The 15,682-nt window shown below is 41.4% G+C and overlaps 1 protein-coding gene across 1 annotated transcript in view; it reads right to left on the reverse strand.

The window, feature by feature from the left end:
• GNAI1 (G protein subunit alpha i1) overlaps positions 1 to 11,716 on the reverse strand; it is a 36,361-nt gene extending 24,645 nt beyond the window's left edge. Inside the window, exon 1 of the mRNA XM_064444063.1 lies at positions 11,184 to 11,716. Coding sequence (XP_064300133.1) covers positions 11,184 to 11,301 — 118 coding nt within the window. The 5' untranslated portion in view covers positions 11,302 to 11,716. The remainder of the gene's footprint in view (positions 1 to 11,183) is intronic.
• Between the last annotated feature and the right edge of the window lie 3,966 nt (positions 11,717 to 15,682).

A 15,682-nucleotide genomic window follows, 5' to 3' on the forward strand; every position in this document is an offset into this window, starting at 1 on the left:
AAAAAAAATAAAGCTTACTGTGAAATGAACAGAGCACAAACTCCATTTTGCAAACCTTAAGGTAACTTTTATTCACATCTTTATCTTTAGAAGTACTTCAAATTTTCTATTAATGCTTAATATTTTTGACAGAAGTTTTATATCTTTTTTGCTTAGAATTTGATGCATGTGATAAAAAATTCTGCCTAGGAGTCTGCTTATTATATGCAATTTTATGTACCACTTAAACCATGTCCACTTAAATGCATGCAGTTTTGAATACAAATTGTTTCTGTTCTTCAAAACTGTTCTTGTATTCCCCAACTGTTTCAGATTACTGCCTGTACAGCTACTGCTATATAGTAGGAATGCTTTTATCATTATGTGCATCACTTACACCATAACCATATTGTGGACTCATCATCTCACAATAAAGGAGAGCACCAGTACAATGCCAAGTGTCATGTTTCAGAAATTCTGTGAGACATTCAAAAGGAAATATGGTACCTTGGAACTGAATCTACTTTAAAAAGACCTATCTGTTGAGAATGTACATGAGATCTCTTTAAAAAAAACAGTATCATTGCCTTACAGAGGGACAGTGCCATTGTACTTCAAAATCTGAAGTATCTTCCTCAGTTAAGATGTAGGCATAGCTTCCTTTGTGTAAGGTGCCAAACCCAGCAGGACCATGACAAATTGAGCCTCAAAGGTTTGGAAATAAACCTCTTATTATGCCAGAAATTAAGGGAATGGATGCACATTTAGAGATGAAAACTACACAGCAATCATGCTTGCTGCCTGACAACCATATGCCACACTACCAACCGCTAAAACATTTGTGGCTCTGGGTTTATCTAACATGTCAGTGCTGACAGCAGCTTGGTAAGATTATCAGTTGACTATTTAAATGTATCAAAGGCCAACCTCCACACTACTATCCTCCAGAAGATTTGGGAATCTCCTCAAAATTTAAAGTCTGAAAACTTCTTAATGTTTCTAATGGAACTTCACTAATAGCAAATGATTGCTCTCAAATTAAATTGAGAAAGCTTTGAAGTAAATTAAAATTTCAACCAATTCAAACAGGCAGCTGCACCCAACAAGACCAGAAGCAAAGAATAAGATAGATACCTACATAAAGAGCAGCTTGTTGGGCCTCAAACAAGTATGTTGTCAAAGCCCAATCTAATCTAACCAAAAGGTCCTATGTTCCAGAATAGCAGACAGAAAATAACCTAAGTAGTCTCTAACCTAGGAATTAAATTACAGCCTTTGCTAGCAAACACTGAGGCACTAAAGCATATTAGAAGGAATCCCTGTCAACATCTTTAAGAGCTTTAGAAAGCATATAATGGTTTTGCTAAGAGTTTATTGGATTTATTAAGGATCAGTAACTGAACCTGCATACAGCTGAGAAAGCCACTTTCAGAATGCTTCAAGAAATATTTAATACATCAGGGATACAGACAACACTTAAACGACAGGTAGCAGCTTCTTTTCAGTCCACTCTTGTACAGTGCCTCACTGGTAGATTCTGAATTCAAAGAGCATTCAAAATAATATTTAATTAAATAAAACCTATAAACACTCAAGACAATTGGCTTGTTTACTCCAATTTTATTATTGCAAGACATTTATCTCCAGTCACAGCAAGTTTTAAAATTGCATTCCAGTACTACATTCACTCTGTATTCTGTTTATAATATTAGTACAACTTTACTGTTTTAACTGGAGACTAATGTCTCCATTCTCTTCTCTGTTTGGACACTAAGCTGGCCATTATGCTGTTTGCGCACTACCATCCTGCATTCTTCACAAAGTGCTAGGTACAAGAGGATTCTTCCCAGTCAAGTATACAACCTGTAAGTTAGAATAGCATAAGGAAAGATAGGTCTGAGACTCCTTGGACTTGGAACGAAAACAAACTCCGACCTCCATTTTCCAATCAAGTGCCTGAATCAACACACTCTGTGAGAGGGACCGGCACTACCTCCTATTCCAGATTTTACAATAAGTGGGTTCTGAGTAGGGTTTGATATATCTATCAACTGGAACTCACAAGTGAACACAATTTCACATTATTCCTCATCTAATTCTACAGTAAACTGACACAGAAATGCAGAAAGTGAAAGAATCGTCTTCTGTACCCATTTTCCCCTCCACCTGCTGCTATGCATTTCCAGTATTCCATTTGCACAAGGCAAGTATCCCTCTGCTCCTCATCGTGCTTTTATTCAGGTCCTCACCAGACCACTATGAAATATCCGTTAAACTTACCACTCTAGCAGCAAACAAAGTCCAAACAGGACAGCCCATTTGACTTCTAAACCAGCACAAAACCGAATTAAGCATTTAGAAGTGCCAGGGAGAGGGCAAAACCATTCAGCCAGATGCTGCAAGAGCACTCTCCTTTTTAGCAACACAGAGCTTCTAGAATGGCTCAACTGCTTATTAGGCAACACAGACTGCTTCTTTTCAGCATTCCGATACAGATTTAGAAAGTAGGCAAGAACCTCTTGAGTTTTACTGGAAACTATTAAAAAAACCCCAGAGATTCAGAATGTCCTTACGATCAGGATGGGTAACAACTCATAATATGAGCCAAACAGCTACAACAGCTACACCCATGTAAAAAACTCAACATAGAGTTGCATGCAAGAAATTATTTTATCAGTTCTGCAAAGGGAAGATGGTATCCACTTCATTCCAACAGTATTTTCATTTCAGGAAACATACCATATTAAATTTGAGAATATATAAGAATTATAAACCTGCTTCACAGCTTCAACAGGAATTTTCATTACAGTACATTGATTTCTTCTTTAAAAGCAATCTATTTAGAGCAATGATTGTAAAGACTTCCTGTCCATTCTGGTTGCCTAGATACTGCTATATTTCACTAAAGATTTAATCAGGTACCTTTGCTAAGTATATTATGCACTTCAAATGCAATACTACATTTCTAAAAAGCCTATATAAAAAAGTAATGAGGTACAGTTTATTTCATAAATTGAAGCACTGTATATTTGAATGGTGTTGATTCCTTTAAATAAGTAGCTTTACATAAAGTATTTTCTAATTTCAATATGAATTTATATAGGTACATATAATATTGCAGTTTACATGTATCTCTAAATATAAATACATAGTGCCCATTGAAACATATAGATATATGTCAACACTGCTACTTGATTTATTAAGTTGATCCCTGAACATACAAGAAATTGTGTTATTCAGAGCTTCAGTGACTCTTCAATTACCAAAGCCAGGAAAGGAAAGCAATTTACTTGCCTATCATATGTCTAACAACAAATCTTGTATTTAAAGAAATCGTTCTTAAATGCCCTCTGTCAATTACCCCCAACACCTGAGATCCTGAAAGAATGATATTAAGAGAAATTTTAAGACATTACACAGAAATATGATTTTCAAGGAAGGTCCTAGCCGTTAACTAAACCAAAATTAAATGGGAAGTAAAAGTTTGACCTGAACAGATAACATACTTTCAAATCAAGGAATAATGCATACGGGTTATCTGTGACACTAGGTGATCTTTAGGCCATTTTACTGGGACAGTATAAACAGACACATGATACTTTACCTCCTGTTACATATTCAAGCTATAAGATAATCCCAGAGATTCTGAAGCTGGCTCCACAGCTTTGCAAATTCCAAGGGCAAAGCCACGATGATGGGAAACATCTTCCAAATTCTCAACTCTAATAGCTCTTATAGCTACACTGCAAGAGGGTTACGAGCAGTCACAAACATGGATAATTAGTCTACAACATCATATCATTCCTTCGTTTCCCACCCTGATTCTCATTTAAAAAAAAAAATCTTATTTTGTCTTGTCTGCTCCTACTCAATGGGCAAGGACAATAAAATATGTTTAGCATTAGGAAGAGGCAAGCTCGAATCTTTTACTGCAAAAGCATACATTCCTAGTACACAAGTGTCTCAGCAAAAAGTTTACTTCTGTCTTAATCATCTAATAAATTTCAGTATCTTAATTATCCTTCTCTCAGATATATCACTAAGAGAAGCCACTTCAAAAATTGCATTTTTCTGAATAGTGCATTCAAAACTTCTTGCTCTCAAGTTCAAAGTTCTGATTTTCTCAACTGCTCTCTATATACCTTACCAACTGAAATAGTTTTTGGATACAGAATCCCTCAGGTAAAGCAAACTAAGTTGCACTTACAGAATAACAAATGGGTGATTTACATATAGGCTGAGTTAACAGTAGGACACTAAGCAAATAAGGACAATAACTAGAACAGCTGACTTCAGTAAAGCTGGACAATGACTAAGACTCAACCTCAGAATACCAAGTTTTCATCAATACAGGTTCTACTATACATACCTTAGAAAAAAAAACTTTTAATAGCTAATTATCAAGTCAGTTCAGCTGACTTGATAATTCAGATGCAGACATCCATTAAACTCAACAGCAAAACTGACTTTAGAATTTCATGCTCTCTGAAGCCAAACTCACAGCTTGATTTCAAAATATTTAGCCAGACTTTAGGATGTCCTGACTACTCAATTATTCATTCTCAGCGGACCAAAACAACTAAAGGGTAAAATGTGGCAGCAAAAGAACAATTCACTTTGGCGATACAATTACATAAATCAGCACAGTCTAACTCTCTACAGGACAAAGCCAAAGTGCAAGTTGTGCCACCACAACTATGCAAGGAGCTATAATACTGTAGACTTTAGTTCTGAAGTGAGTTAAAAATAACTTCACAAAAGGAGGTTAGCTTAAATACATTATAATTTCAGTAATATAATCTATAGGACTGAAGTAAGCTGTTGTATCAGCACAATGATGATACAATAAACTGTACTGCCAGAAAAAGTAGGAAGAAAGTAATTAAGTCACTGTATTACAGAACTTATGTGCAGTCTTGAGGCACCACTGATGATGGGAGCAAACAGCTTACCAAAAAGTACCTCACCAGAGCCTTTTTGGTCTCTAATTCAGGAGGTGGGAAGCATTACATTGGTTTTAAAAAACAGTTTGAAGAAAAATAATTTTTTTAGCTTAAAATGTTTCTAACCCTTAAAATATAATATAAAAAAGCCTTAATGCCTAATGCAAAAGATAAGTTAAAGTGATTTTTATATATCTGTAACTGTATTTTTTAATCAAAAGACAAAAAAAACCAAAGTCACCATAACTGGTACCATGATGTAGTACAAATCGTATAGTTTCTCTTTAGCCTCTTCTAAAGCTACATGTACTTAAGTAAATTTTTTCCTAAGACTGTTAAAGAATTAAAATCATGATACAATCATAAATGGTAACTTTATGAAGAAACTTCCAAAATCAAGATTTAAAATAGTAGTGTAACAGATGACCTGAAATCACTAAAGATAATTTGTATTTTAGTAAAGTCTATATGCACATTAAAGACCAATCCTATAATATTGTAAATTATTATACCAACAGATAGAAAGTGACAAGTATAAAAGAACCCAAACTGCAATTATCCAAACACAACCATGACTGAATGACTGTGTTTTCTGTACATCCATGAGCCTCTTTCACAAAGCAAGGGGGATTATTACACTGTGCCAATCTAGTAATTTTGACTTTGTTCTTTGAAATTGTTATGTTCAGTACAAAGGCTTGAGGATTTCATTGACTTAACTATAAAGTCAGATATAAAAGTCCACATAAATAACATCCTGATTGCCAGAGTCCAACTGTACCATATTAAAATACAAGAGAGTTCCTAGTTCAGAACTCCCACTAAATCTAAGCAGACAGGCAGAAAGTTGGGGGGGAGGGGGGGGCAGGACGGGGACAACAATACAACAGACACAAGACCAACAAGAAAAAAAAAAACCCAACCAACCTAAAAAAAAATCCTCCAAACATAAACACTTTTTAGGTATCACAAAACAGCTTTTAAGTAAGAGGTGAACTTTGTAAATATCTATAAATAGATAGTTGTCTCACAGCGAGACAGGAAATATTTTGTCAGAAATGTTTTAGACTAGACTGGTATAACTTACAAAGATGAGGTCAATGTCTCTGAAATATGCAATGCTTGTTGTGAGAATAAGGCTTTTCTGAGAGCTCCCATAAATTCAGCCTTCTAAAGTCTTTTTTGTCTGCAAGTGTGAAGAAAGAGAATACTCTGGAGGAAAGGCAAGAGAAGTAATGGTACAAACAGTGTGTGTGTATATATATTTTTTTTTTAGTCCAATGTGCAGTCAGGCCTGGAGGAAGGCAGGTATTGCCAAAGACTGCAAGGATCATGCTGTTGAAAAGACTGAGCATGCAGAGGCAGTTGATTGAGCAGAGCAAAGGATGGAGGTCTGTAAGAAAAGAAAAGCAGCCAGAAAAGATGCCCGAGATGTGAAGATTTACAAGAACAACAACACAGAATTGCTCTTGTTACTGCCTTAAGGAACACGAAGAATACTCAGTCTTAAATTAAAAAACACCTGTCTTTTAAGAATTCAAGATGCCAATGTTTGGTATGAATCACAAGGACCTATTTGGGAATAGAAAAATGGCACTTGGCCTTGTTAAATCTCATACTCATGACCGACAGAGCCAGGTCCTGCACCTGGGGCACAACAACCCCAGGAAACACTACAGGCTTGCGGAAGAGTGGCTAGAAAGCTGCCTGGTGGAGAAGGACCTGGGGGTGTTGGCTGACAGCCGGCTGAACAGGAGCCAGCAGTGTGCCCAGGTGGCCAAGAAGGCCAACAGCATCCTGGCTTGTATCAGCAATAGTGTGGCCAGCAGGAGCAGGGAGGTGATGGTGCCCCTGTACTCGGCACTGGTGAGGCCGCACCTCGAGTACTGTGTGCAGTTTTGGGCCCCTCACTACAAGAAGGACATTGAGGGGCTGGAGCGTGTCCAGAGAAGGGCAACGAAGCTGGTGAAGGGTCTGGAGCACAAGTCCTATGAGGAGCAGCTGAGGGAATTGGGCTTGTTTAGTGTGGAGAAGAGGAGGCTGAGGGGAGACCTTATCGCTCTCTACAGCTACCTGAAAGGAGGTTGTAGCGAGGTGGATGGTGGTCTCTTCTCTCAAGTAACAAGTGATAGGATGAGAGGAAATGGCCTCAAGTTGTGCCAAGGGAGGTTTAGATTGGATAGTAGGAAAGATTTCTTCACTGAAAGGGTTGACAAGTGCTGGAACAGGCTGCCCAGGGAGGTGGTGAAGTCTCCATCCCTGGAGGTATTTAAAACATGTGTAGATGTCATGCTTGGGGACATGGATTAGAGTTGGACTTGGCAGTGCTAGCTTAACAGCTGGACTTGAAGACCTTAAAGGTCTTCTCCAACCTAAATGACTCTACAATTCTATGAGTTTAAAGGTATCCATTGAAGTTAAATCTGTGAACATGATTATCCAGAAAGAAGACAGATAAGTACGGTTGTCAAACACATGGTCTGTGACCTCCTGAATCCCAGGATCCACTGCTAAAGAACATTTAAGACATATCTATTGCCTTTTGCATTCAAGATACTAAGAACCTGAATGCTGAATTTCCTATATTAGGCGAAGAATGAGATAATCCACAAGACAAAGTGCTAATCCTATAAACTCATGATGCCAGTTTGAACATATTCGTGAAACCTGATGAGTTAACCTCATACCAGAAGGCTTTCTACTAAATGAGGTACTGCCTGTTCTCCTGCAGCTGGCATGAATTCAGTCTTATGTGCTTTAGCTAATTCAACAGAAATGTACTTGCAAATCCACACCTGATCTGGATCACATGTATATTAATGCAGCACACAGATCAGTCACACAGAACTACCACCTCCCAACATGAGTAGAATTACATTCATTCTGCAAGCATCACTGGAATTTTTATTTATTGAGCAGTAAAAGTTAAGATTAGGAACCATGGAAGAGAAAAACAACTTGATCTACTGCTTTTTCTACTTGGAAGCCAGCTAAAATATGCACTGTTTTTCAAAAACATCACTCACACTAAGTATATGAGCTTATCTATAAGAAACTAACAACAGAAAAGAACAAAACATTACCTCAAACAATTAGGAAACAGAAGTTTAGGAACTGTCAAATTGACACAAATACTGAAGTGCTTAAGGAGAAGTACTTATGTTAATTATTTAGTGTTGGACAATATACCAGACTGCACTTGCATTTTCATGAAATTTAAGTATTTCTTTGTCACACATTGATGGAAAGGAATTTTAAGTGAAAGAAGTTTATTTAATGATTTTAAAAAATAAAATCACCAAAGTCCATGTGTAAACAAGCATTTTCCATTTGGCTTACAAACTACATGCTCAAATTCAGCTTACTTCTAATAATGAGGGTAGCTTTCAAATTTTCCAGAAAAGACTCTCCTCCTGTTGGGATAGCACACTGAAGTGCATAGAACTGTAAGGTTAAAATAATCTTATACATGGATAATGTTCAGAATCCTGTATTTTTACTCCAAATGACCCGTAGTCAAATTTGTACAGAATCATGCACCAATTTACAGATATGACGAAAGAAGTTAGATAATCCAGGCACAGTTTAAATGTTTGCTTCTTCCTAGAGACAGGACAACCAAATATAAATCTAACATGGATCAATTATATTGTTCACAAAGCCATGGTTTAAGTCCAGCAATGTCACATCTATCTCTTAATTAAATCACTCCAATTTCCTGTTTTTGAAAAAAACTTTAGAAAAGCGTATAATGGAACAAATTAAATTTAAAGGCTAGAAATAGACTGATTTTATAAACACATCTTCCCTCAACTGAGCATTCTAGCTCAAGCTTCAGTAGGATTCTCTAATCACCACACAAAAATATAGTTTTTATAGGTACTGAAATTAATCTGCCTTATTGGCTCAATAGGTATACAGCTACATGCTCTTTCTCTACATAAGCAAGGTATTTTAGATGCCTGTCACGCATTGTGTTTTCCTGGCAGCAGACCACAGTTTGTACTTTTCCTTTTATTTCAGTATCTTTTTTAACAGAACAAGCCCATAAATAGATGTAGGAGTACAACTGAGGAAATGATAAACTATGACATATGGGCTGAACAAGCAAATGGGAAAGTGAGCAGTGAGAAGAAAGTGACTCTAGTGGAAGTAACTTTAAATAGTTTTGCCATCAGATAAAGCACTGACATAACATTTAAGACATCTGACACAGTTGCAAGGAAAAGTAACAGAAAAAACTTTCATTCCAAGACATGCGAAATACACAAACACATCCATGAGTGTATATACAAAACCTCATCCTGAGTTCAGTAAACATTTAGGTGATTTTTGTTTAAATAACAATTCAAACACTGGTCCTAAAAGAAGTTAGCCTGCTACTTCTCTCACCTCTTTTTAATAGGGGAGGGGGAAATATTAAACCAACTGAGCTACAGCTCAGAACACTATAAGAACACACATGTAATTGAGCGTTTGTTCCATATCCAAAGATTTTATGAGATTCCAGCAAAAAAAAAAATATTTTCCTCAAAAGCTTTTCTGTATTAAAAATAAATGTATACATTTCTGAGTTTCTAAGTTTTATAAAAAGAGCATTAAACAACTGAAAATAGTGACAAAATGCATTCTCAAGTTTAAAGTGTCTTTCTATAGATGTGGACTTCATCTGTATCCCCAGAATACGATGAAAGATATGAAGACAACTACCAAACCAGGTGTACTAGAAGTTCCATACGGAACAGCAAAAATACTGAAAAAATAATTTTAAATGCCTTGCCTGAAGACATATAAAGCATTATTTCGCCACCTTCCAAAAAGACGGTAACATCTTCTGAACTATCGCTGCTGATCCCATAGGGGATAACCTTTCCACGCAACAATCTGAGGATTCCAAAGGAGTGCAGGACTAGGCACAGTACCAACCAAAAGCCTAACACTTTCTGGAAAATAAACCAAAAATTTTTTTTAATTGTTTCTCTCACAAGCAAAAATTTTAAATCTATAAGCACATTTTAGGACTTTTGTTTCATCTCTTTATCTGCACATGAGAGTGCTTCACTTTCCTTTCTGTACCTTTCTGGAGCTATTTTAGAATTCAGCAACAAAAAGAAGTTAATTAAGAGATCTATGGCAGTGTTGGTAGTGAATAGAGCACTGCAGATGAGGAATCTAGCAAAATCAATGTTAAGGAGAGTGACAAATTGGCCAGTTGTTTAAAAAGTTTGCCTGAAAGTGTAGCTCTGGGAGGAGAAAGACAGCATGAAGAGAGCTGCAAGTCAACAGCTTTTTACCTCCTGATTAGAAGGATCCAGTCTAGTTTAGCTCTATGGTATATACTGCAAAACTCCCTACAACATTAACACAATGCAAATTTGCCACATTCAGCTCTCCGCAAGTTGTGCGGTCATTTTAGTCCTGCACAAAGGTATTTCTAATTAAAAACCTTGCTCCCTTTTTTCTTTTTTTTTTTTTTAATCTTATTTATTTTTACATGCAATCATTTCACTTAAAACACACAAAAGCAGCTAGCTTCAAGTACTTGTGAGCAAAACGCATAAAACACACGATAGCATGTTATGTGAGTCACTATACTATAGGTGTAGAACCCCCATCAAGGTTGCACTTCCCGCTGTACCATTTCAGCAACATAGGCAACTCCCACAACAATAAAACAATGCAGAAAGTTAAGCAGTGCTTTGCCTTGTGTTCCTTTGACGCTTTCTGCACTTTATTCTTACGGGAACAGCTCAGGTAGTGGTCGGGTCTACAAACGTTAAGAGCACACATCCCCCAACCGAAAATTTCCTTCCTCTGAGCAGAGGTGCACGGAATCTACGTCAGAAGTGTGAGGTGTTATCCCCTTCGTATAGAAGTTGGTGCTCGCCCTGAAGCGGGGTCCCAACCGACTGCGCCGTGCCGTCTCCCCACAGCAGCCCTGCCTCCCCCCAGCCGCGGCGGAGGCCGAGGCGCCCACCGGCCCGCCCAGGGTGCCGTGCCTCCCCTCACCCCGGCAACCTTCGGGTGCCATGAGCACATCCCCGGCTCGGGCCGGGCGGCGCTCCCCCCGCCACGCCACGCCACGCCACGCCGCCCGCGGGAGGCGTCCCGCCGCCCTGCCAGCCGCGAAGCGGGGCCCTCTCCTCCGCCACCCGTCGTGCCACACGGCTGCGAGCGGGCTCGGCGGCCGCCTGCCGAGCGGCCCTTCCCGCCGGGCCGGGCGGCGACGGGGCACCGCGCCTCGGGGAGGGGAACCCTTACCCAGGAGGAGCAGCTTCACCTCCCTGGCCGCTTTTTCGCCGTCCTCCCGCAGGTTCCTGTCGATCATCTTGCTCCTCTCCACCGCCGCCTTGTCCTCGGCGCTCAGCGTGCACCCCATGGTGGGGAGGGGGTGCTCTGCTCGGCTCCGCCGGGAGAGAGACGCGAGGGAGCGGCGGGGTCTGGCGCCCGCGGCCGCCGGAGAGGCGCTGAGGAGGGAGGGGGAGCGAGCGCCGCCCCGCTCTTTCTCCTTCTCCCCCTCCCTCACCTGAAACGCAACGGCGGCGTAGGCACCACGCGCCGAGTTTACCTCACACGCAAGCGGGCAAAGAGGAGGAAAACCGGGGGTGGGCGGGGGGGAGGCTGGCCTGAGGGCGTCCCGGGGGCGCGGGGGGGGGCCGCTGGCGGCGGTGGGATGCTAGCGGGGGACACGCACCGGGGGCCGCTGCCGGTCCAGAGGTTGCCTCTCCCGCCGCCGAAGCCCTCGCGCTTCCGCGGCACCGCCCCCGCCCCTCCAGAGGCGCTCGGCCGCGCGCACCGCCCACACGGCGGCGACAGCGGGGCGGGGGGGGAGCGCGTGCACGGCGGGCAGGGCGGGGCGACTGCGCGTGCGCACGGCATCAGCGAGCCGTTGATGGGGGGGCGGGGGCGCGCAACGGAACCGAAACGCGAATGAGGTTAAAAACGGGCGCGAGAGGGGGCGGTGGAGGGCACGCGATAGTTCCCTTGGTTCGGGCTGTATCTGTGTGACGCCATCACGCGCGAGCCGCGGACACCCGCCGGTGGCGCGGAGGCAGCTGTTGAGGGTTCGAATTTAAACGGTCCTGTGCGGGAGGTCCCATCACGGGGTGGGGCGGGTGCCGGGGGCTGAGGTCGCCCGGGGCGTGGCGGGGAGGGCGGCCGGCGGGGAGGAGCGTCCGCTTCAGTCACGGCCCCACCGAGCGGCCGCCATCCCGGTGCTCGCCCCCAGCCGCTCCCGCTCGCCGCCCCCGCCCGCCCGGTGCTCGTCCCAGCCACTCCCCTTCGCCGCCCCCGCTCTCCCGATGCTCGCTCCTCTTCGCCGCCCCGGTACGCCCGGTGCTCATCCCTCGCCGCCCCCGCCCGCCCTGTGCTCGCCCCCTGCCGCGGTCTTTCAGAGGGCCTCGGGTCCGGCTCCTCCCGCGGCGCTGGGGCTGGCGGCTGCGGGCGATCGTCCGCTCAGGAGCGGGGTGCCGGGAGGGGACCCGGGGCCGCAGCGGGGCTCTCTGCCCTCCCGAGACTCGCGGGGCAGCGGTGTTTTTTCCCCTATGAAAGGAAAGCCGGGCGACGTGATCCCACCCCGCGGCTCAAGACTACTCAGTCAACTTTCTCGTCGTGTCGCTGGCATGCCCTCCCAGAGCTCAAGTGTCGGGCTGCCTGCATATCCATGTCCTATCCGTGGGTTGTTGCCTGTTCTTCAACATAAAACCCTAAGAAAACTACATGCACAGTCTCCAACTCTTTCCCCCTGTTGAGCTGTTTGGATTCCAAAAGCAAGATCCTAGTACCTTACAAAAGAATGGCAAAAAATTGGGTTGGAAGAGACCTCAGAGGTTCACCTGGTCCAACCTCCTGCTCAAAGCAGGATTAGCTGAGCTTCTGCGTGACTTTACAAGTTGGGGGGGGTGGAAGGGGGTGAGAGAGCAATGGATGTAAGCACAGTCACTTTGAAACAGTACATTTCTCAGAATTTATTAGATGAACAGCCTGGACAGGAGATAACACTTTGTGAGTCTCAGGAAAAGTTTCAGTCAAAATGTCACATGACACAAGGATCTACGAGGCAAATTGTTAAATTAAGGTTCGTCTTCCTCAGGGAGTCTTCAGGACATTTGGTTTCTATGGGATGTCAAGAATTTCTGCCCCCAGCATGAGCTCAAAAAGAGCAGGGTTTTATGATACAGGAGATGTTTTAGCATTTGAGTATGAATACTTTAAGTTAGACTCAGCTATTACTATACTTTCTAAATTAAAAGTTTTTTCCTGTAATACTTAATCTTGAAGGAAAAGTGTATCAAATGTTCAATTTTTATTGGACATGTTGGATTTTTCTTCTTTACAGGGGTCTTTGAATGCTGATGCTGAATAAACCATAATGCTATAAAATGAAGTAGAAAGCGCTCAATTAAACTGTGATTTAAATAATTTTAACATTTTCTGGTTGGTAAGCATGCACTTAACACTAGCAAAGTATGGTATAAAATCCTTTCTTAAAGGAACCCCAAACAACATCAACTCTTAATGCTTCATAAGACCCCTGAGACACTTTATTTGGCCGTCTTCATCGTGCTGCCGCTATGGAGCATGGCTGGTGGCAGCTGAGAGGTGCGACTCGCTGCTCTGCCACCAGCCATTCACCCTCCTGCATGGTTCGTGTACACAGTCCATTTGATGTTCTCTTGTGCAGACTCCCACACTGGTACCATGGGATAAGAGCTTTTACAAAACAGTTCAGCTCACATATGGGAGCCTAGTCTTGTTTTAGGGTACCTGGCGTCTCCTGGGACAAAGTGGCAGACATAGTGATGTAGACTGCTACTTGGGAGGGAATGGAGTGAGGGGAGAGGAAGATCAGTAAGCTTAGGGGTAGTTTTCTGGTTTAGAAATAAAGGATAAAGAATGATAAAGAATGAACACGTCGTTTGGATATTGGCAAGTGAAAGTGTGTGGATTAAGGGATAAGAAAGAGGTAAACAGAGATTAGGGTGGATGGAAATAAGTGATAATGAGATGTAGATGTTATAAGGATGGAGATACTGCGAGTAGGACGCTCCAACTTTCCATGGATTTTGTTTCATTTAATCTTGTCTAGCACACGCATTTTTATACTTTTAACTAAGAGTGTCTGCTATGGTTCTGTCTCTGTCCTTGCCGTTTTAACGCTGTCACTACACCCAGAGGTATAAAACATGAAATAGGCCTGAATTCCTTTCCTTTTTATCACCCTGTAGCAGGAAAACAGAACTGTGTAGTGTCTGGGGTTTTTTACACATTTAGCTAGTTTTCAGCATAAACAGATCTGTTTCTCTTTTTAGCCGTGTTTATCTTAAAACCACTTTCTTTCATAATTAGGGACTTTTCTACTACCTTTTCCCTATTACAATCCTGTGGATAAGGTGTGCCTTTTTGTACACAGACAACAATATCAAAAACAGGGCTAGTCCTGAAGACATGCTTGCATATCTTCTCTCTGACATGTATGTTACTTGTGTTGAAATATGCAGGCAATTTGTATTGATTTTTAATTTTACAGGAAATACTTGTTACAGGTTATATATGATTCACCAATATTATTTCCTTATGCAGTCTGCTTTGAAATAACAAGAGCTTTTCAATTGTATTCACCAATGTCAGCTGTTTAGTTTACTTATGGAATAATGGCCCAGGTGATTAATGTTTATATTCTATAGTTACTTCACATCAGTAGAAGTTCTCAGGATCATGGAATAATGCATACTCTTTTCACAGTGCTCAGGAAGGCTGAAGAATGATCGTGCTAACTATTGTGGCCAAGAAACTCGCAATATTCAAAACAAAGTTTGTCAGTACAGTGCTTTACAATAAATAATGTCTTACATGATGTGAAGTTGTAGAGCAGTGGAGGCCTGAATCTACATCCGGAGCTAGTATAGATCTGTACGTGGGAGCAGACATTCACTTCTGCTATCTTAAAAGTATTTTCTTATAACCTAAAATGTTCTACTCCATAGTAAAAGAAACTGTAGTTAAATAGTTAAATATAGCCCATATTTGGGCAGTACACCATCTATCGATTTTATTCCAGAATGTCAGGAATTATGTTTGCTCTAACTCATTGGTCCGAGTTGCTTCACAATAGTATGGTTATATAAAATAGTGTATTTCATCCCTATAGTTAGAATTATACAGCTTTTCCCTTCATCTGACAAGCTGGGAGGTTGCTCAGAAACTGTGTGTCTGTTTTGCGGCCTCATTCCCGAGAGAGGATTGTTTAGATTTTGTGGTTTTGCTTGCTTTAACAACAAATAGCTGTTGGTTGATATGACCTCTTTTTGAGTCCCCAGCACCTGCTCTTGGGCTCATTTCTCTGCAAGATTATCTTTAGCTGCTGTTGCATCGGCTTAATAGATAAAATTTCTTGTGTTTGGTGTGGAATAGACAGTGTTGTGTGCAGATAATTATCACCCTTCACCTTTCTAGTTTGTTGTTCTCCAGTTTTTAATTTAAATCATCTGATTCAGCCTCCTTACTTGCTCTCGTCTTTAACTAGACACAGTACACAAAATCACATATGAGAAATTAAATGTAATTGTTATGAAATAAATAGAGGATCATGGAAAGAATTTTAATTTCTGTCTTTGAAAAAGTGAATAGAGCAAAGTGAAATAGTTTCTGAATGAAGCATGTAACTATATGCATAATTATAACTCAATGCCTAAGCTAAAATTTTATCTAATATATTTAATTTGTTTTTGTGCTAAGAAAACAAGATGTTACCAAGATTC

This window comes from Phalacrocorax carbo, chromosome 1 (genome assembly GCF_963921805.1).
Source record: "Phalacrocorax carbo chromosome 1, bPhaCar2.1, whole genome shotgun sequence".
NCBI classification, from domain to species: domain Eukaryota; kingdom Metazoa; phylum Chordata; class Aves; order Suliformes; family Phalacrocoracidae; genus Phalacrocorax; species Phalacrocorax carbo.